Here is a 24215-nt window from a genome sequence, read left to right as displayed (position 1 = left end):
AGCCAACAGAAACCGCTGGTAGACGCCATTCGTGAAAGTTGTAGGTCCTAACATTAACATGTGGGTCCAATAAATATTAGCAAAACACACATATACTACCCTACCCCAAATGCCTTGAATTTCTAAGTTCCGTAGGTGTCTTCTACTGCCATTTGGGACAGGTTTAAAAGTTAAAATACGTATTCAATATTGATTGACTGTTCACATTAAAATTTTAACTTCTGAAAGATTTAATGTTTATACTTCGTGTACAGAAAGAAAAAAATCATTCCTGCCCAGACTTGATATTTATTTTTCTGTAATAAATAAATATTCACTTGCAATAATCTTGGTGATTATATGTAGGTCTACTTTATAGTAGACACCGTATCTCGAAACTCCATTCACATAGAAATCTGAAGATTAAAATGGCCCTTCACATTCTCCAAAAATTAACAGAAAATATTGCGCATATAAATGAAATGAAATGAAACTGGCGTTTAAGGTCTTACAAAACATAGATTAAAATGTCTTACATTTCAATAAACTTATTAAATTTACTGTCTTGTAGCAACAATCATTTGATTTGTTTCATTCATAATGACGTGTGGAACTGTGAAATGAAAGACCGTGACCTCTTTCAACATGAAAGTGAACTATCAGTGCTATTTGGCAGACGACGCGTCATTTTTTTTTATCATTATTAAACTGACTTTATGTCCACGTTGTGATAGCCTATATTTATGGAGCGATAAACTCTTTGTTATTCTTCCTATATGACATATTGCACGTGCCTGATTTCGAAGACATAGGTCTCCAGTACGGTAGTGAACTCTTCATTTTAAAGAAATAGACTTGATAATCAAGTCTGCTATTAAATCACGAGAGTTAGAAAGAATGGCGGGAAAGGCCACTCGTTTTACCTCGCTGGAATTATTTTGTTACCGGTAGTTAGGCTTTCGGGGAATTTTCAGCTCTGGTTTTTCAATTTCATTTTTACAAGACAAAGGATTTATATTACGTGAATATTTATTCTTGGATTCATAGACAGTAGATAGACTGACCTAGTTTAGTAGCATACGCGTTTGGATCTCTCCATTGAAGGACTACAATAATTATGCCGGATTATGCATGTGTATTCTATATCGGATAAAGACAAATAAGACAGTAAGTAAGGCATACTATCGGAACACACACTCATCTATTCCACACTTGATCAAAATGGTTAAATAATATTCTGCCGAACTCTTGAGAGCGTGCTGATATTTGCAAGCACGACCTCACTCCTACAACGATAATTTCAGTTCCGGTAATGAAATAGTGTTAAATATCTGGATGAAATATATTTCGGATATAAATAGGGGCAATATAAATATTTGATAGAACCATGAACAAAATAGCCATGACAAAAACAGTCGGCTCAAAGGGCCGACCCACCATCTTCAAAATAAAAAGATGTCGGCCCGTCCAGTTATTTATCGGCGCCGGGCCGACATCTTCAAAATAAAAAGATGTCGGCCCGTCCAGTTATTTTTAGGCGCCGGGCCGACGTAAATTTCAATCTCGTACAGACAAATGGGTGGATTGGGACAAAACCAAATCCCTTCTGCTTTGACCGCTGCTATTTATAACCAAGCATTTGAACAAAATGCTTGGATGACATAGTTTCCTTGTATTATGTATATTCATAAATAAATAGTTCTTGTCATTTTATTAGAACAAAATATTATACATTGTAAATTGAGACCAGTAATATCTATAGTCAGACACTAATCTCCTACACTTGTTCATTATAATTAAATGTATTCATTGTTTTAATCTTTAACAAACAGAAGTTTCATTGTCACATTGTTTTAAGATTTAGTATTAACTAAAGCCCTTCTATGTCCATATCCATTGTCTTTATAAATCTAGCATTATTTACTATTTTAATTAACTGTTTAGTTCAAGTCACTAGGGCAACATTTTACTGATCTGTTATTGGGTAACTAACTAAAAATTAGACTACTGGAGATTAGTGTCTTAACAACCAAGTCATATAAATTAAACCCAAGTTTCAGATACGATATATATTATTTTCACCCTAAAGAATGCATGCACATCGTCTTGTTCATTCCTTTTTAGTTATAAAATAAATTCATTTCCAGATTATACAGTTGTTCCTGATTTTATGGAAGTAACCCACTAAGTTATATATTTCCGTCTATACAAGTCAGACAATTAGTCGTTAAAGTACGGTATTTACAACATGTCGACCATCTAGCTTGGTGTGCCTTTAATCTGTTATTATTTATTTGTAAATGGCCTGCTTGTGGGACACGATGTTTTTGTATTTTGTCGGAAGTCTGTTCAACTTTTGACCAGACATATGATAGCACAGAGAAAACATGACATAACGCGAGTGTTATTACATTTCTTGTATGTTAAGGAATAAAATAACACATAATGTATAGAGTTTAAAATATTGTGTCCAACCTATTTACTTTTATCATTATGCAAGTTAGGATATGTGTCAAGAAAACAGCCTGTGAATCAAATTGTACACCAGTACTACCAGAAATGTCGTTCGCATCCGTTGCATCTTTATTACGAGCCGGTGTATCACTACACAGAAGTTAGGTTTTTGATTAATCACAATTTATTTTATTATTCATTTGAAAGAAGGCTTTTTATTTCTTAACCCTTTAATGTCATTTATAGTCATCTTTGTAACACCCTGTTTTATAACTGTGAAATATTTTGACCGTTAAAAAAAATAATGTAAATCAGAATAGTGTTAGGTTTATTTTAACATAAAGGAAAGTTGATAAGCTTTAACAGGGCTTCGCTTTCTACAGCAAAATAAAATTATCATTCTGAATTCATATTATTTGTCGAAAATGTTAGCACTTGACCTTAGAGAGGTTACTTTATGCCTGAATACTATTTACTACTTTGGTGTTTGTTATAGATGTCTACGAGGTTGATTTATTTGTATGGCTTTCCACCAAGAAGTATTCATATACAATTGGACGCCTGCCCAAAGGGCTGGATTAAGGACTTTATATGGATCAAATAAGTATTCAGTAGATTATGCGTCCTAGTAAATATGTATTTAAAATAAAAACGGCACTAAACCATAAAATATTTTATCTTTTATAAAATATTGTTTGTCATTTTTTGTGGGGTCCCTTATTGGGGTCCCTCATTCCATTTCGTTGCCTAGACCTCGAAAGATTCCTTCTGCTGTTGAAGATAGAATTTTAAAATTTAAAGCTAAACGTGTTTCAAATCGTGAAATGTTCCAGTACTTCGTCCATTACCGATCCAACTTACCACTGCCTTGAATCGAATAGTCAAGTGTCTATATCTCAACTAAATATTAGGAAAATAGTCTCTAATTTTGCACACAAAATATATTTACCGATTGGCGGCGATGACCGATATGAGAGTGCCACTTTAAATAACAACGGATGAAGATTTATACAAATGTAAAAAACAAAATGATTTCTTTCGACATTTGGATTTTTACGACACAAAAGGCTGAATAAGACTTCAATCCATTGTGTATTGCTTTGTGGTCCTTGTTTATTTCTAGAGGGTAATTGTAAAAATAATGCGCTTGAATATAGTATCAATAAATATGACATTTTAAGAGGATCAATACCGTCGATTTATTGCCTTATTTCGATGTATTCTTGTTAAATAAAATTTCTTATGAATTTTAAAGCCGGTTCATTATTGATAGGGAAAACTGTGAATGCTGTTAATTATTGTGGATGTTTTAGGCATTAGAATTTAAGCGTGTAGTTTACAGTTTGACATTCAACAATATCAACATATTGGTAATCAAATTCTTTATATATGTTAAAGAAACTAATTGCTTATTCAAACAGTCCATCAAAATCTGGTATTATATTGATTGATATTGGCCCTACTACTTTATATAAATGTTAAATATATTAGGAGATTAATAATTTGTTATCAATTGTTCTTATCCTCTTGTAAAGAATTTTCCAATAAAATATTTTTTAGTAACCGACATTGGCAAACCCTAATTCCCTCATCTTTATTAAAGGAAAATATTCGCTATTCCACTGGCATGGATCTGTAAGTAAACTTTCATTTTGAATATAATATTATCAATATATTAATATCATTGATTTTCTTGGTGATGGAGCAGTGCTTCTTTAACCTTTGGGAAACATGATCAGAATATTATCTCCTTGTTCACACTGACAAAAGGAAAAGGGTGAAATCATTTGTGATGGCTCTTCGTGGCTAGAAGTGTTTTCTATTAGTCTCAAACGATTGATTTGCCCGTTTGTTATTAGTTTGCTGTTATATTTCTGATGGCCTACATTTGAAGAGAGATAAATCTAGTTAACCAATGGCAATGGTAAACGGAAAGAATTAGCCCTCAATTCATTCTAAGGACTTCCACGTTAACCTTTTTCCAATTTGCACTTATTTCCTTCCAGTGCCGAGTACACTGGGAAACACGTGTATACACGTCCCAAAAACATACTTGAACAAAATAAATGCCTGATTATGATTCTCTTGTAGAGGGAAATCAAAAGAACAGGCCATGACTTTTTATAACCAATTTACATTTGTGTGATCTGAAAGGACTCAAAGAGAATTACTAGTCTCATTCACTGAAATATATCTAGGATGTCTAGTTTAAGGATGTTTTTGGATTTGTAAACCCGTTATTTGTTAAAAAAAATATTAGTTATTTACAGAAACTATATTGGACTAGAGGCAGATATACTCTTCAAAAAAAAGTAGGAGATATTCGGAAAAAATACAAAACTGCGGAAATGCACTGCTGTTTTTATTAGAGGTAACCAGTGTATGTTAATAACAGGCCAATTGCCTACACATGAACATAAACAGTTCATATGGGCGGCTTATCTGACGGCCCCATTACACCCGCAAAGAGATACACTGTCAAAAGTGAAAATGGACGTTTTTGATTCTTGTCTTAATAATGAGTAATTGCTCGTCGTGGCATGCTCCTAATCAACCATCCAATCACGATTTGGGACAGTGTGATCCACTCCTCTTGCAGTGCCACGGCCAATTCTTGCAGTGTTGTCGGTTGGTATTGACGTCGACGAATAAGTCTCCCGATCAAATTAAACGAAACACCCTAAAGCAAAGATACGCTGAACAGTAAATCTTATGCAAGAACCCATAGGAAAGTAAACATGGATAGATAAACCAGCACGCGGCAGTTTTCATCAACCCTTCCTTGAAGTGTCAAATTTGACAACGAACCCCTCCCACGTGTATGGCGCTATTGCGTGCCGCATGTGCAGCTCAGTGGTTCTGTTGGGGCGATAAGTTCTTCATCTGTGAACATACTCTCAAAAGCATGTCAAGTGTCCATGACTATTTATCATATCACAACCTGTATAGGTATTTGCATTTCAATATCCCCGACTTTTTTGAAGAGTATGTAAGAGTAGGCCATAGCGTCGCTGTCCGGGCAAAATTTCCCCCATAGCCCAGTCTGAACAAAACTGTAGCACGTAAACCCCCAAATTGCAGGTCCACACAGTACGAGTTTTAAAAAAGCATGTCAAATTAATTTTTTTACGGACTGTGATGTTATGTGACTTCTAAGTATGCAGATCTAGATTTGACGTTCTTATTTGGAGTGAGGTTGTCAAAATCCATATTGTACCACATGTGAAAAGTTAATGATATGGTTAAAATAATTTGAATTTTTCCACTTTAAATAATGTACTAATTTTTCTGGGCCACCCAATATAGTGTCAATAGCAATAAGCTACTATTTATGGCACTATTTCTGTTTGCCTTACGGTTCTTATGCCACTTGGTGGGGGTGGGGGGGGGGGGGGGGCGAATGGTTAGCGCGTGCACGCTGTATCATACGGTCTGTTATTGAGTCAACTGGCGTCGTTTCGATTCCCCGGTTGTACGTGACAAGGAGTAGGGTCGTTTGTCCAACCTCGTGGAATTTCTCTGGGTCCTTCGGTCCCCGCCCACTGCTAAAGACCCCTACGCGCAAGTGAATTATTTAAATAAAATTGAACCACGTGTTAGTCCCGAAATGACCTAGTTTGTGTTGAGTGGACGTTAAACCCATCTCTCCCCCTCTCTCTCTCTCTCTCTCTCTCTTATGCCACCAACATCCTAACAGAAAATATGATGAAACACCACTGAAAATTAAAATAAACTACGTTTAGAAATGAATGTGGGGATGCGGAGAGGGGGTGAAAAGTAAAAGTAATTATCCGAAAATAACGAGGAATTCTAGCTAGGGAGTGAATTAAAGATAAAAAAAAATGTACCGTTTGACTTCTTGTGTGGACCGAGAATACCTTAAATATTTTTACACGTCGCAGCCGACTAGTTAGGGGGAATAACTCTTACGGGAAAATAAGCGGGGATCAGGACTCAGACTAGCAATTATTTGCCCATTGACTTCAATGTTAAATGACTGTAACATCACAGGCTGTAGCGTTTTGCTCAACATTCCATTGGTTCCAATCTTTACAGGCACAATAGGGACCACATTTGGCAATCTCCTCATCATAAATTTGTAGAGGGTTGACCGTTTAGATTTTTTGCAACGGGGATTTGCTGTTGACTGGGGTGAAAATCTCACGTTCGACACAATGATTGCTTTGCAGAAAGACACTTTACACCCACTATCCCTCCGCCGTAAAATCATCTGTATTACCCCAAACTGCTATGAAATTGCAAATTTGATCCCTTTTCTCCAATTCTAGACCAAAAAGTCAACCAAAAAATGCAGGAAGAGTTGACAAAAAAATTTAGGGAAAAATTGTCTATTTATAACTCGCACTGCATCCATCATGAAATAAGGGGCTTAGTCCATAAGCAGCACAGGTAAAATAGATCCCATTGTTGTAATTCGAAACATTATGATTCAACAAGACGACATCAAGCATATTGAGGAGATGATGACAAATAAAACCAGTATGTGTTATTGGTAATCAACAGTCAAATATTAAAATGTATAATGTATTCAGCAAATAGTGTCATATCTCTCGATTGTATGTCTATTACAAACAACCTCCATCGATTGTTTAAGAATGAAATTAAATGGAATGGGGTTTAAAGTCCTACTTTTCTGCACCGACTGGGCTACTGACATACGCCACGCTGTGTGCTATGAAAGAAAATTTGTCAAGAGTTATTTTACGTGTACGCCAATGTGTACACGGGACATCGGTTTTCATACCATCCGAATGAATATACGTTGTCCCTTGCCACTAATGCTAAGCCCTCCGTCACACACAGGGGAATTTTTTTTCAACCAACAAAGGGATCGAACACTGAACCCTGCAGGTTAGCGAGCCATCGTCTTACTCACTGAGCCACCGAAGCTCCCTGGATTGTTTAAAGTCGCAATTATACACCTAAGTGTCATAACATCGGATGTATAAATGACAGGCCCCATTTCAATACCCCACTCCACCCCACCTCGATCGCTACGGATCCAGGAGTCCAATGTATTCATTGTCACTAAATTCATCAAAAATCATGCTTTAACTTTAGGATATTTAAAACTGTGGCATATCGACAAAATTTAAAGACATTAACTCATGCTGCTTCACAAAATATAGATATTTTTTATTTTCATAATACAGTGTAAATAAAAACAACGTTTTTTTCTTGGTTATTTTTGGGTTTTTTTGGGGTTTTTTTACACAAGACCATAATATTCATTATTATATTTATACACGTACCAATATACAAGCAAGTTATTATTATTTACAATTCTTGTACTTACATATTAATTTTATATATTTTATACTCAACATAATTTAAATGGAAAGAAATCACATGACATAAAATATAAGCGATCTAAATATTCCAAGATATGGTGCCTGTCAGAATAGAGCCAAGTTCTCGGTGGCTATTTTTGTCTGTGACAGTCCGAAAAATAAAACTCATTTTGAGGGGAGTTTCCTATCTTTCGGGTGTTGTGGACGATTTACAGTTTTTCACACCGCCGTGTACATAATATGGCACATGGTATGTAAAAGTGTTGGCTGCACCCCTGAAGTAAATAGTAGGACGCCTAGAATACAATCTGACCATAAGTTCCTGCTCGTACCCCAAATCCCACCCCGAACCTTTAAAAAAATTACATCGCGTCCTAAATATTCCAGAACATTATTCCTAATTAAATTTCAACTTTCTGTAGAATATGAACAGGGTCTCCGAATAGAATAGAGTGATATCGCAGACAAACGTTCTTGCCACCCGCCTTTTAAGTATACGGGATAATCAAACCGCTGACATTGGAATTTCATTGGTAAACAGATGGAAAAAGCGAAGGAGGGCATTTTAAGGTAGGGTGGCTTTTTAACACGACACGTTTTAAGTAAAACGCCAGACAACACCTGCATTCGATTCACTCAAAGACGAACACAATAAATTATTTAAAACACAGAACACATTTTATTACCTGGGAACACATTATCACCATTTTTGTAAACACTCACAAGCGGCAACATTTTAAATTCCTTAAATTACAATTATTAATAATATATACCGTACGAGGCAGGGTATGTTTACTCGTTCTGTAATACACGATATACCACTTCTCGGTGCCACATAATTTATGGGCATAAAATAATCCAATAAAAAGGCAATTACACGTTCGTGGAATTTTCAAATCGTTTCCTTATACCGAGAACAAACATATGCCTGTTAAATCCCAACAAAACTAAATTCACATTTCATCACATAGGCGGGAGTTGCATTTGACTTCTAGATTTTATTCTATCGGCATTGCTTAATTTCAAGGTCTGTAACCAACGTTCGCACTTGTCACGTCCGTCATCCGGTAAATGGTTTTGTCCATGATATTTTATAGAATCGTCATCCGAGGTTTCACTGACTCGATAGTCAATACTGACATCGGGAGGGCTATCATATAAATCAGAAAACGTTTTGGAATCGCGTTCACGTCTCCTGTCGAACCTGGAAGACGTGTCTTCGCGTAAAGGTAATCTTAGATTTATCTCCCTTGGAGCACTCTCTGTAGACGCTATCCTGTCGTATTTATGTTCTTTTCGAGCCCTTCTGTGTAACTTGGGAGTGGAGCTTGGCGATGAGGGGTCCCAGCTAGGGGTTGTATTACCTGGAATTGATTTGCTAGTATCACTGCGGCGACTACCCGGAGAAGACGGAGGAGTCGGTGTACACGACCGATCCGAATCTGGACTTTGAAATGTGCGACTGATATTAGGCGAAATATCGTCGGTGGAGGGTTCATCAATTGTTAGGAGATCGCTTCCTGGAGAATCCGGCTTTGATAAAGCTGAAGCTAATTGTGGGCACGAGCGATATCTTGATAATGAAGATGTAGAGGGTCTTCTTGAGGAGTTACCAGCTTCCGGACCGTACATTTCGTCTTCTTCGTAATCTCGTAGCTCTAATAACATTCCTGACTTGCGACGAACGGGTTGTTGTTGTGGTCCATTCGTTGCCGCTGACTTCTCTGACGATTCGTGCTGGTTGACGGTTAGTGTAGCTTTCTGTGTGGCCGAACTCTTCCCGGTTGCCATTATGAACTGAAAACAAATAAGAAGAATAAAGATACAGTACCATTAAAGTTGTTGTTATCAATATATAATGGCCCCAATTGATGTCGTCTATTTACCAGAACCTAAATTGGCTTTGCTTGACCGATCACAGCTATGTCGTTACATATATTATACATTTACCATTACCTGTTCTATTCAATTCTAATAACTTTTCACAAAAGGCTAATCAATTATTCATTATCATGACTTTCGATAACCACTGAAAACATATTATCGCTTAAATTTTAACCAACGAACATACGTTATTTATGTATAATCAGCTACAATAAAAAAACCATCGTACATTTCCTGTTTAAGTTATGTTAATAAATTATAAAAGATCTAAAAGGAACATGCAATAACAATTGTCGATTTATTAAAGTTTGGCGGGTTGATTTTAGGTCTACATATAGAGCCATTGTATTATTTAGTGGGACAACAATCTGTCTTTGTTGAAATTAGTAAATAAACTGACTTCCGCTTAATATTTCGAACAAAAATTAAACAGTCTATTTTTTATCCTATCATAACTCGAAATAACACCTCGGATCAACCTAATTCAACACTCTAGTTTAGCTTTGATAAAACAAAAAAATAGGGAACTCTTTCCAGAAATTGCAATAAGATAGGCCTACTATGTTTGTTCGAATCAGATGAATGATCGCCTCGAAATATTTTATGTTAATGAAGAAAAAAAAAACAAGTCTGTTATAGGTTCTGAAATAACTATAATCGTGACCTTATACCACTTGTTTGAGAATTTCAAATAGCTAATAATATATCTTATGCAAATTACACGCCAAAACGTGAAGAAATATCCTATTTTCCTCTCCTGAAAGTCTCAAATTCAAATATTGCTCCATTCGGGTTTTATCGTTTGATTTGCTTAACGAGCCACGATGTCAAAAAAACAGCTAGTTTTGGAGCGATAGTTACGTATCCAATTTTAACTATCTCATTCAAGAAAAGCTACTGTTAAATTGAATGCGTGACTTCATAATCGCGACGACTGCTTACAAGAAGCACTTTTATTTGCATAGAATTAATTAGTTTTATCCCTAAAATACACACGTGACGTGACACCCCTTTAAAAATTTCACTTGTGACTGTTGTTGGTCAATGTTACCTTCACAAAGCAGGTTCGACCTCTAACAATTTAATTTAAACTATTGTCTCAATTACTTGTAAATTACGAGTGGCATCCTGCACAAGGCAAGGTATGCTTGTTATTTCTAGCTTAGTCTTTCCCACGATGTATCCGGGGCGGCGGGGTCGAGTGGTAAGTGTACTGGACTCTGGATAAGAATATCTCAGTTTCGACTACCGTCAAGGTTCGTGAAGGGTAAAGCCTGCATGGGTGGCATGTATATAATGTGTTCCCGGGACGTTGTTAGGATGGGATGAGAACTTGAGGAAATAAAAGAACACTCAACAGTTGGAATTCGATGAAAGCCGCGGCCCCAACTTCCCCTTCATAACGTTGCACACGTGATGATATAAACAAAACAACCCATAATGTCTGTGTTAGTCCCAAAATCACCACAGTATTGTGTTGACCAGATGTTTAACCTCGTTTCTTTCCTTTCCATCTATGTATTGTCATTTTGGCCAAATAAATGTGAGCATTTTGTGTAATTGCTTACATGTATTTGGATAATTCCCATGGCTAACCTAGTTGTACTCCTTACATAAACAACATTTCTGAACGCCTGTTGCAATTTACCAATATATAGCTAACTCACTGTGTTTTGCCAGTTTCATTGTCATAAAGCTAGTAATGTGATTCAGTCACTTTTGTTTTCTTTGCAAATATTTTTTTTTTTGCTCCCTTTATCATTTGTTATTCACAATATACTGGCCGAGTGAGCTCCTTCGTTACGTCTTTGTCAAAACGAACAGAAATTCAATCTATGTTTTCTTCTTCCGTTGCCGCGATGGAATCAATAGGGATTAAAAAAATCATAAATATTAGTGCTTCTAGACATTTGCTGACATCTTGTAATCTTGGCTATTATATTTAGGTATATCTTGTATTACATATACAGCTTTCAAATTTTATTTTCCCTAATAAACAATTGCAAAACATGTTGAATTTTAATACTCTTATGTTTCGGGTGTTTGTAGGTTTTCGTTAGTTCCAAAAGACTAATGAATCCGTTGTTTTTATTGTCTTGTTCCTTTGAGTGTATAGATTAAAGTCGGATGCCTAATAACAATTTTTTTCCTAATTTATTGAAAATAAAACAGAAATGAGACAGGGCAATATAAACTCAAAGATCATTCTGCCTGTTAGGCAAGATTACTTATTTGTTATCGTTTATTCTGGAATATTTGGCCTGTAAAACCTATTTTAAAAGTCTGTTTTGCCTTTTAGTCATGAATACCGTGCCTCTAACTAGGCAGTTGGATCTGTCCGATTTCAGATAGGGCGTGGTCAGTCTTGTCAATTTCTCCCATCAAAGCATAATTGAGAAATTTTACTACATATATACGCGCATGTTAATGTCAAGTCTGGTTTCTGTTCATCGCCCACCAAACGTAGTTAACACTACGTCCACCGTCCTCCATCTTCGGGATTCTGGCCAATTGTTAGTAATTTCAAATTCTTCTTCACATGACTCCTATTTACTTTCAAGTTCAGTTCGTATTTTGTTTGCGTTTTGATTAATCGGATTTGTTATTGGCGTATTAAATGCACAATTTTAGACATTTTAGTCTTCTGAAATACTTGACGGATTCCGATGAAAGCAATGTAAGAATACTGCATGGATTGTTTTTATTTGAATGTTTTCAAATTTAAGTTGCTGGGCACAGAAAGTGCAAGAATCGTTGATTTTAAAATGCCTCCTACACTCCTTGACCACGCAGGCAAGATGCGCCCACATTTTGCAAGCTAAAAGCAAAAGCGATTTTTTCGTAGAATCAGTTATGGTCTGAAATTCACAAATATCGAAAGGGACCGAGATCTTTGGGATATAAAGATATATTTTTAATTTCATCAAAATCGCATAAAAATTGTGACCTCTTGAGGGTCCACAACCTTCGTATTATATACTTTTACACAATTTGCGTACAAAGAGCAGCCATTTTGCCGGGCAGTTTTGTTTTGATTTTCCCGAAATTCTAATTCAACCTTCATTATAAACATACTTTTCAGGTTTCATCAAAATGGGATAAAAATTGTGACTTCTAGAGGGTCAACATCCTTGGTATTACATACCTTTACACTATTTGAGTACAAGGAGCGGTCATTTTGTCTGGCAGTTTCAATCAGATTTTCACGAAATTCGAACTCAACTGACATTATGGTGTAACGGTGATATTTTCGAACGTTTTGTTTTTAAATCGGATAAACATTGTGACCGCAGTGGGATCACACACTAAAAAATTTTTGTACAATAAGGAGCCATAATTCAGGACTTACGATCAGATATGCGCGAATATCGAAAGGAACCAAGATCTTTGGGTTAAAGACATGCATATCAAATTTCATCAAAATCACATGACAATAATTGTGACCTCTAGAGTGTCCACAAGCTAAAAACGTGATTTTTCGTACAACCAGGGGGCATAATCCATCAAGTTATGGTCCGAAAGGAACCGAGATCTTTTTTGATAAACCTATATTTCAAGTTTCGTTAAAATCGGATTAAAATTGGAGGGTCTAGAGCACAAGTGATCTAACTACCAACCATTTTAGTTGGTTGTTAGATCACTTGTGCTCTAGACCCTCCAATTGTGACCTGTAGACTGACCACAAACAAATTGTGGACGTCCGGACGGACAGGGGCGATGGCATAATACGTCCATATGAAAATGTGGGCGTATAAAAATGTGGAGCAAGATTTGATAGGGATGTTGTTTGGGTGGTACATAGGCCTGCTGTTATGACTTAAATTTATCATAATTTCAATGTAAGTTACAGTTTTGATCCATGTTTGATTTTGACTTGAAATATGAATAGCAATATAGTCAGCGTCGTAAATATTAGTCAGATTATGTAAACATAACAACACTATCTAAATGGCAATAAATGTCATTTTGATTTAGCATTTTATTATCTTGACCATGCTACATTTATGATAAACTAATGGAAGAATTGCGAAAATAATTAAAACATGGAAATATAAACCAAGGTTGTTGTTTTTTCTTGTCAAGAACGATATTACACTGTATTGCAGAAACTGGCACGCACGGTCTCATCAGTATTAAGGTGGATTATTGCTATTATCAAAAGATTCCGACGATTTAGAATCGTTTAGTTTCGTAATTATCGCTTATGAAATATCACGAATAAAATTTCTTAATTGGGCCTTTCATTAGCAAAGAAAAGATCTCTCAACGTATCAATCAATAGACCAATGACCGTATAACGCCCACAAGACAGATCTCTACCATTAAGTTGCTATTGTCCCATCTCTCTTCCATACCATATTATTATTATAAAGTAAAGTGGGGAAAGGGATGTAGGGGGGGGGGGTCAGGTACCTCACATAACATGAATAACAGCGCCTATGACTTGTGCTAGGCCTATCATCTAAGTTTGGATTAAGCCTGGCTTGACCAGGATGTTGTTGGTGGGACGGGGATGCATTCTTTTAGTTTGTTGGTATAAGTTTGGAATAAACCTGTTATTGTTGTCGGGGAGGGGGGGGGGGTCATTCGTATAGATTGTTGGCATCTTGGTATACAGTTCTGCCAGGCGGAGTGGGGGGGGGGAGTGTCCCCCCCCCCCCAATAATTTAGCCGCAAGTTCTCTTTTCTCCGGGTTATTGCACGCAAGTAATCATGCCGTTAGATACAACGAGGTCTTATTTTAACATAGAAGTGAGACTTCTAGAACGTAGACTTTCAGAAGAAAATCCTATTATGCTCTATACAGATCCCTGGGTTGTGAGACCCCCAGTTGCGAGCAAAGGCGTATGGGCTCGATGAATGTAAAGGGGGCAGAACCTGAATTGCCCCCCCCCCCCAAATAATTGCGGGTTACAGATGGTGGTGCCGGTCGTCTGCGAGAGGCGAAGGAGCAGAGCTTACCATGTAGGACTACCTCCACCCCACACCCTTTAAAGATAATTTGGAAAATTGGACGATCGCAGACACGTTTTCCTGGCATGAATCCTGATAGTGGAAACCTAGCATTAAGACGGTTGTATTAACATCTTCAATTTCTATGAAACATCTCAAATAGATATTAGAGTAACGTCCTAGCTGAATAAGTATGCCAATAATAATATATAATATAAAGAAGACGATGAGTGAATGTTTATAACATCAACGGTAAATAAATTCATTATTTATACATTTGGAGCATGACGTAATTTTTATGAAGGGTGTTTCACGTTTTGCCGATATTCTTTTATCAAGATAAATCTATACATAAAATGATCATGTGATGCATAGGCGTATGATTTCGATGAATGTTTGCAAATTTATCTGCAGCAAACGCGTTTTCCTGCTCGACCATTCCGTGAATACAGATACTTCAATGTGGTCCAATATAGCCTACCATAGGTGACTTAGCTAAATCCCAAATCCCAAACAACCAATTAATCGTCGCGGGGTATGGGGGTCTCGTTTTTCTGCTTTTCTAGCCCGTGAATTAAGCCACTTCAAAGTTTCCAATCCCACTCTATGCCAACCCGAATTCGAACCATCCAATCAGACTGTTGCAGCTGCATTCACAAAACATAATCGATGCCCGAAAAATGTCGTACAATCAGGGGCAATAATCCAGAAAGTTATGGTCTGAAATGCGCAAATATCAAAAGGGACTGAGATCTTCGGGATATAAAGATATGATTTAAGTTTGATCAGAATCTTGACAACCTTCGTATTGCATACTTTTACACAATTTGCGAACAAAGAGCGGGCATTTTGTTGGGCAGTTTCATTTCGATTTTTCCGAACTTCGAATTCAACCTTCATTCTGGTGGAATGGTGAAATATTTAAAATCGGAAAAAAATTGTATTGTATAATCTCTAGAGAATCCGCAAGCTAAAAATGCCATTTTTCGAACACTCAAGGGCCATAATCCAGGAATTTAAGTTCTTGTATCCGCGATTATCAAAAGGATTCATGATCTTAGTGTGTAATGGTGATATATTTACACATTTTGTTTTTAAATCAGATAAAAACTGTGACCACAAGCTAAAAACGCGATTTTTCGTACAATCAAGGGCCAAATTCAGGAAGTTACTATCCGATATGCCGAATGTCGAAAGGAACCAAGATCTTTGGGTTATTAACTTACATTTCAAGTTTCATAAAAATCAAAAGAAAATTGTGACCTCTAGAGGGTCCACAACATTGATACCATATTTTTACACTATTTGAGTACGAGGGGCGGCCATTTTGTTTGTCAGCTTTGGTCCGATATTAACGAAATTCGAACTCAACTATCCTTGGGGTGTAATGGTGATATATTCGATTTTTTTTTAAATCGGATAAAAATTATGACCTCTATAGGGTCCACAAGCTAAAACACGATTTTTCGTACAATCAGGGGCCATAATTCAGTAAGTTACGGTCAGATATGCGCGAATATCGAAAGGAAACGAGATCCGATTTCAAGAAAATCGGATAAAAATTGTGACCTCTATTGGGTCCACAACCTTGATGTACCATATTTTTACACTATTTGAGAACGAGGGGCGGCGATTTTGTCTGTCAGTTTTGGGCCGATTTTCACGAAATTCGAACTTAGCCGTCCTTAGGGTGTAATGGTGATATACTAAAACGATTTTTTAAATCGGATAAAAATTATGACCTCTATAGGGCCCACAAGCTAAAAACGTGATTTTTCGTACAATCAGGGGCCATAATTCAGGAAGTGACGGTCCGATATGCGCGACCATCAAAAAGAACCGAGATCTTTGGTTTATAAACTTACATTTCAAGTTTCAACAAAATCGGATACAAATTGTGACCTCTATAGGGTCCACAACCTTGATATACCATATTTTTACGCTATTTGAGAACGAGGGGCGGCCATTTTGTCTGTCAGTTTTGGGCCGATTTTCACGAAATTCGAACTCAGCTGTCCTTAGGGTATAACGGGGATATAATAATACGGTTTTTTAAATCGGATAAAAATTATGACCTCTATAGGGTCCACAAGCTAAAAACGCGATTTTTCGTACAATCAGGGGCCATAATTCAGGTAGTTACGATCTGATATGCGCGAATATCGAAAGGAACCAAGATCTTTGGGTTATAAACATGCATTTCAAGTTTCATCCAAATCGGATCAAAATTGTGACCTCTAGAGTGTCCACAAGCTAAAAACACAATTTTTCGTACAATCAGGGGCCATAATCCATGAAGTTATGGTCCGATACATGCCAATATCGAAAGGAACCGAGATCTTAGGGAGATAAAGCTATATTTCAAGTTTCGTTGAAATCGGATAAATATTGTGACCTGTAGAGTGTCCACAAACAAATTGTGGACGGACATCCGGACGGACGGACGTCCGCACGGACGGACAAACAGGGGCGACGACAATATACGTCCACATGAAAATGTGGGCGTATAAAAACGTAATATTTCGTAAATTAGGAGTCATAATTCAGAAAGCTACGATCCAATACGTGCCAATATCGAAAGGAACCCGAGCCGTTACGATATATCAAAACTGGATGAAAATTCGAACCTCTGACCGACAATCTGGGTATTACATTCTTTTAAGGGTAGCGGCCATTTTGTCGGGCAGTTTCGGTCCGATTTTCACGAAATTTGAACTCAGTCGTAATTAATAATTATGGTGCAACGGTGATATATTTGAACGGTTTTGACAAACAAATAAAAACTGTGAGACCAAGAGGGTCCACAAGCTAAACATATCGAGATCTTTCGGTTATAAACATACATTGTCAGTTTCATCAAAATCGTATAAAAAATAGTGACCTCTAGAGTTTCTACATCCTTGGAATTATTATGCATATATTTGTCAAGTTCAGCATCACAGAAAGTCACCATCGAATGTGCTTGTATGGTAAGGGATTTAGAAACATTGCTGAGTAATATCATTAGCCAGAAAGCGTCTCTAGATCCCCAGGAGCTTCCAGGGCCTGGGCGACCCCTGGACCCTCGCCTAAAGTCATAGGATAGTAGTTCCCTATCCCCCAATCAAGAATTGCTTCAGCCGGCCTTGTGGTGCCAGGCCTGCAGTCTAAATATTGAATATTAAATTACTGAATATAAACATGTGTTTTGGGAGAGGTTTACCTATATAGCCGACTGACAGATGGCTAGTAAATACAATGGAAAAGGTTCAGTAAACATTAATTTAACTCTGTCCTTACACTTGAGACTATGGTTATTTCTGGTCAGTGAATGGTAAAATCAAATTGCAAAATGACGTTCATCGACACGCGTACGTAAGTTCCACTTCTTCCAGACTATTCTTGGAGTAGTATTCTTTTTGTATAATTGCATTGAGGGGTTTCGGTTGTTAGAACTAATATATTTGGGGGGTGTCTATTACTTATAATGTACACCGTTTTGATTCTAGTAGCTGGCTTTGTTCAAATATAGAAAACGCTGTACAATTTCCTTTAAAATGAATACATGAAATGAAATGAAATTGGGTTTAACTCCCTACTTTTCTGCACCGACCTATATGAAATACAGTGTCCTATGGGGGAATTTTTTGTCTGGACAGTGGCGCAACGTCAACTCTCATCTCGAATTCTGTCAAGGGTTCTTTTACGTGCACGCCAATGTGTACATGGGAGCTCGGTTTAACATACCATCCGAACAACTAGACATTATCCTTGTCACCCCCCCCCCCCCCATCCTGCACCACTGACGAGGGGAGATCGCGCCGTAAAACTAAAGACACCGGAAGTAGCCCAAAGATCAGGAGAAACCTCCTATAAAATGTCTAATTTAAGAAGATATTTATGTATTTGTGATTGATATATCCGCCATAAAAGATGGGGAATGTGTTTTTGAAATTACACAGACGGTTATACAATTTGTAAACAATATGTTTAATACATCCACACTGTTATAATAAGGTGATTATTGTTATCTTGTCTACATAAGATATTGTTTTTGATATGTTCTATGTAACAATAGGAATAGTAGTTCTTTTGTTAGTTATTTTGAAACAGACGGGGGGGGGGGCTGAATGGTTAGCACGTGCGCGCTGTATCATAAAGTCTGTCATTGAGTCAACTGGCGGAGTTTCGATTCCCCGGTTGTACGTGACAAGGAGCAGGGTCGCCTGTCCAACCTCGTGGGTTTTCTCCAGGTCCTCCGGTCCCCCCCCCCACTGTAAAGACCCCTACGCGCAAGCGAATTATGGAAATAAAATTGAACCATAATTATGTTAGTCCCAAATTGACCTAGTTTGTGTCGAGTGGACGTTAAACTCTCTCTCTCTCTCTCTCTCTCTCTCTCTCTCTCTTGAAACAGGCCGTGGTATTAAAACAAATAATAGGTCCAAGTGGCACCAAATACGGTTTACATTTTATTCTTGGCATACTTGTACTCAAAAGTGTATTCTAATGGGGACTGTCCACAGTCCTTTCTTATAATATAAAACTTCGTTTTGTTTCAGTTTTGATGACTTTTGCTTCTGCGACGTGCTGGTTATTGCCGTCTACATTTGTTCGCAAGTTATCTTGAACGATGGCGTCTGGTAGCGTTCATCGATGTATCTTTAGAATATATAATAGGTTGATCATCTCCTTTAACGTATTGTCTGCTGTATTTTTTTTGTAGAAGCAGACGTTAAACAACTAAGCCACCACAAACTAGCAAATGTCACCTTATAAACTCACATCTTGCCTGCCAAAGATCTTAGCACAATATTAGATTTCGCCTTCTTGAAAATAGTTTAATCATTATCGTTTACTTTGAACACCCACCGACGTAAACCAAGTCGTTTTAACTTTTGGACGACATCGACCAAAATAGTACGCGCGTTATTTTTAAAACATAAATTACCTATTCTCATTACTTATGATTTGTTAATATACAGGTCGATGTCTTGCCAAAAGCAGTTGGGATACAAACGAGTATATCCTATAGCTTTGAAGAACAGTGGATTGGCTTGCCTATAATATCCGAATGCAGGAGAACGTGTGATTAAAAGCCATATAACTATAAATCATTGAAGTTGCAGTTGTAACTAACAACGGTTTGTAAATAACTTATTCAAATATAATTGCTTTAATCTATCATGTCATGGCAGATAAAGAATTACAAATGTAAGCCTAAAGGACAAAATAACGATGAAAAACGATGACAAGGATAAAACCAGGAATTAAATTGTTATCTAAATGACCTTTTTGTATGATAATGTTTATTTGAAATAATTACGTATATATTAAATACGAGTTTGTAGATTATTTCCTTCTAATCAAAGAATCAACTCAGAAGTGCTACAAAAAAGACTTGAACTGCCTGATAGGCTACCTATGGAACAGTTTAAATTCTCTCAACTAGAAAGTATCCCATTGGATTCTGGACTTGGGCCTAGAAGCAATCTGGTTAAAATCTGAAGTTTTTCCATTCAATTTTCGTTTGTTTTGTTGTTGTTTTATTTTTGTTTTTGTTGGGGTTTTTTCCCATTATATTCAGCATTCTAAAGATTATCGGACTGCGTGTTACTTAACATCTGACAAGTTTTATCATCATGTCGTTTTCTTACTTGCTAACTATAAATAAACAGCCAATGAAAATACGTACATTGTCTATTTGATCTATTTTAAACTCACTGACGTCGAGTGCATAACAGGGTTGACGTCTACCGTCTGACTTCAACATTTCTGTGAGATATTATCCAGTCTAGAAATCAGAACCATAAACGAAATAAAGATATATATAGTCGAAAATAACCTTTTTTGTGATTTTTAAAACTCAATTCTTTCTCAATTTCTCAATGAGCTATACATAATTAAATCATGACCCTTTGAATTTCATCCGTTCCATAGAACAATTTATCAAATATATATTTATAGAACCCTACCTGTATTCTTGTATATAATTAATAGACATAACATTGTCTTATTAATTAATTAATAGTTTTTGTTCTCATTATTACATAATAAACATGAGTGTAAAAGATGTAATCAGTTATTAAAGTATATCATTAATTATGAATAGGCATAGCATGTGTCTTATAATTAATTAAAATTAAATAACGATGCATTATGCAAGATATAGATAACTAGCTGGTCGTTCTCCCTATAATAGTTTAAAACTAGCCAAGTTACGATTGTTCGAAGCTTTGACAAGAATAAGCCTAAATAATCTCGATTGTCAGGTACCATTGGCATGATAATATTAAGTGACGTCTCGATTTCAATCCTGCAGTCGTAAATCTCCGTGAGTAGCGTCCATATTAAAGTTTAACAAATATATGTCGGACATTGTCTAATCTAATCACTATATTAGCTATCCGATAGACTAGAGAACTGATTATGAGTTTTTGTTTGAGTTAATGTCTATCTATATAACATTTGAAGGCAGAAAAAAAAACTGTAATAGACAGATATACTGCTTACATAATTCCTTTTGAAGATCTTTTTTGTTCATTATTACGCAAGAAGTACAATTGAAATTGATGCAATCAGTTGGTGTCGAGATTTCTTCGTTTCTATTGTGTAATCCACTGACCTTAATAGTCTTCTGTACAGGATTCAATAACGACTGATTCAATTATTTGAAATACACAGAATTGTGTAAATCCTCACGGATTCACAGCTTACGGAAGCATAGGAGACGTTTAGACAGAACTTCATTAAATGTGTTGTAAAATAGCATTGTTTTGTATTTCTAGATAAACTCCCCGGCCTTTACGAGACGTTCAGACAGAACTTCATTAAATGTGTCGTAAAATAGCATTGTTCTGTATTTCTCGATAAACTTCCCAACCTTTACGTATGTAATGATTACGTCAAGCAGATTGTGAAATACGACTTCGCGACAATATCCCTCTTTAGTAACTCAATCAATTGTCAATCTACATGTAAAAAGTGCGCCAAATTTCCGCTTCAATACTGTGGTAAGTCAAAATTTGAATTCTATGAATTGTGGGAAAGAGAAAGCCGAGAAGGTTAAAATGGCCGTCCCATATGTGTTTTTCTGACAAAAACGGGTCTTTTTTGAAGCGTTCATTCTCTAATTTCGTTTAATTGTCTAATGCTCTTTAATCTTACAAAATATATATAGCTGGCTTCTTTGTGTAAGGGAGTTACAGTGGGTAAGTGAGTGAAACGCTGGATCGTTAGCCTGGAGCTCGCGGGTTCGCTCCCGGTGTTGGCCGAGAAAGTTCATCGAGATTTTACAGCGTGGTTTCCCCTTGTCATTGGTGCAGGATGGAAAGTCTGAGAATGACAGAAATAACGAGGTCCCGTGTGCACATTGGCGTACACGTAAACGATCCCTTGGCAGTTGGAATTCAAAATCAGAGTAGCCTTCGTGCGGCTGTCCGGACAAAATCTCCCTCGTAGCACACTGTGTGGCGTATGCCCGTCTTCATTCGCCCAGTCGGGGCAGAACAGTAGGACGTTACAACCCATTTCATTTCATTTCTTCTTTGTGTAATTGTCAGCAAGTTTGCTAACCGAAGGCTGTAGTAGTGTCTGGATATTCATATCTATAAACCTGCCGCTGTGTAGTTGATGCGTTTATCAGATCACACATATTCAGCCTGGCACCGTTTAAATAACTTCATTTGAACACAGGCCGGTCAGTTTTTTTTTAAGTGTGATGACTTGTAGTCTTTTAATCTATGGACTTCAAATTTGCAAAACGATAAAGCCTACCATGTAAAATGGGAATAATAGATAAATAGATAACAGTTGTTATATTAATCCCTTGATAAACCCATTTGATAACAGACTTCAATAAATACTCACTTCATTCCTCGGGGATATATTAAAGGAATTAATATAACAGACGTGTCCAACCATACCTTGATTAAGTTAGATTTATCAGTGAATAAAGTTATATACAGGTTATTGATATACACATTATAAAATAACCGTTCAGATTAATTCGATTCGTTTGTTTTTGTATCTTATTCCGTATTATATATTGCTGCTAGTGTCCAATGTATAGTCCCGCTGAACCCTCCTAACCTTCGGTATAATAGTCTCGTAAAACGCCCCAATGTGCCTGTAAATCTATGCATATTAGCCCAAGACTGTATACATGCCGTAATTTCTATGATGCGATGTTGATGTGTATTAAACCATCCTCGGTACCCCCGTTGGTTTCATTCCGTTCTACTCCACTAACCCCTGGGTTAATCTATGTGGGGACATTTTTTTCAAGTTATCTGCCCTTGATGATTGTGCTATTTTTATAGACCAATCCCATAAATCGTTAATTGAAAAGGAAGTTGGCAAAGGGAAGTAACTCTCATCGGACAAGGTTAGGACTAAACGAGAGAAATCCAAATTATTCTAAAAGCGTATTTTTTAACAACAAATTATGTAATATTATATTAACGGAGACCGGACGTTTATATAAATACATGTATATGTAGGTTCAAGAGTTTTATTCAGAATCGTTCGTTCGTTCCCGGAATTTTACGTCCCGTGATATCGCAGAGACGTTATTGCGAATCAAATTTCCAAGTATAAGTTCAATAATATTAAACATACATGTAACAGAATGAAACGTTTCAGACAAAGAACGAATAGTAATACTTATAACAAAACTCAAACATATAGATGTTATACATATTTGACATCAGCGAAACCTACTACAGATTTTGATAATACAATTAAATATAAATGAATTAGAAATATATATTTACATAAATCATTCAGTAAATGGACATGGATATGGTTATCTACCCTTATAAATACGAAGGCGAAACGACTGGTTTGTAAACTGTTTTTTGATAATTTGAAATCGTGGAAACCCTATGGATTAACCCAGGGTATGGTGGAGTGAAACGGAATAAGAACACTGGGGATAGCGAGGATGGTATTAAATAGCCATTATGCAACAGCTAAATCTGCCTATTGCACGTCCTCCTTTAGGTTTGAAATGTTATATAAATTATTAATTAGACATTTATTAAAATGACAAAACCATAATCAACTCTCGATGCCATCTGATAGCTGCGATATATGTAGATTTAAATACGTTTTGTCGTCGATGCGGTTACCGTAAAAATAGATAATCGAGACTTTGTTTAATGTCGTAACAACGGTAGTAATGGCAATCGAGGCTAGACTATAATTGTATTTTTGATATCTGGGCTCCAAGTGAAGTAATTTGACTGAATTCTTCAGCATATTATTCTCTTTTCATTATCTATTTTGTAACTATTATAGGGAGAGCTGTCAGCTCTTTATCTAATATTATCTAATACCGCTTTAACAAATTGCAGCAACGGACCCATAACCTCTCGCTAATCAGCCAATAAAAGATGCGGTCGTTTGTAGACTATCGATAGTCGTGCCCATTCTGTAGAAAGGGATGGATTATCCAGACTATTTGGCGGCCTTATTCACAAAAGAAAGTTTATATGTTGTAATTTCTCACGAAATTTGATTTATACCAATCAAATGTTACTGTTTCTCGTAGTCACGATCAATAATGCAATAACTTGAAAATGAGTCAGACTCATGGTTATGTAATGATCGATTATACAATGGTTAAGTTTTCATTTGAAATAATTGAAATAA

At 36.5% G+C, this 24215-nt stretch overlaps 1 protein-coding gene across 2 annotated transcripts in view; it reads right to left on the bottom strand.

Moving 5' to 3' along the window:
- Positions 1 to 7569: 7569 nt before the first annotated feature.
- The window catches only part of LOC126815389 (uncharacterized), a 74767-nt gene continuing 58121 nt past the window's right edge, over positions 7570 to 24215 (bottom strand). For both annotated transcript variants that reach the window (XM_050541003.2, XM_056099679.1), the window contains one exon: positions 7570 to 9542. In XM_050541003.2, the coding sequence (XP_050396960.1) occupies positions 8709 to 9536 (828 nt within the window). In that variant the 5' untranslated portion in view covers positions 9537 to 9542 and the 3' untranslated portion in view covers positions 7570 to 8708. The remainder of the gene's footprint in view (positions 9543 to 24215) is intronic.

This window comes from Patella vulgata, chromosome 3 (genome assembly GCF_932274485.2).
Source record: "Patella vulgata chromosome 3, xgPatVulg1.2, whole genome shotgun sequence".
In the NCBI taxonomy this organism is placed as follows: Eukaryota; Metazoa; Mollusca; class Gastropoda; family Patellidae; genus Patella; species Patella vulgata.
The sequence above is the reverse complement of the archived record's forward strand: the minus strand, read 5'-3'. Positions and strand labels throughout refer to the sequence as shown.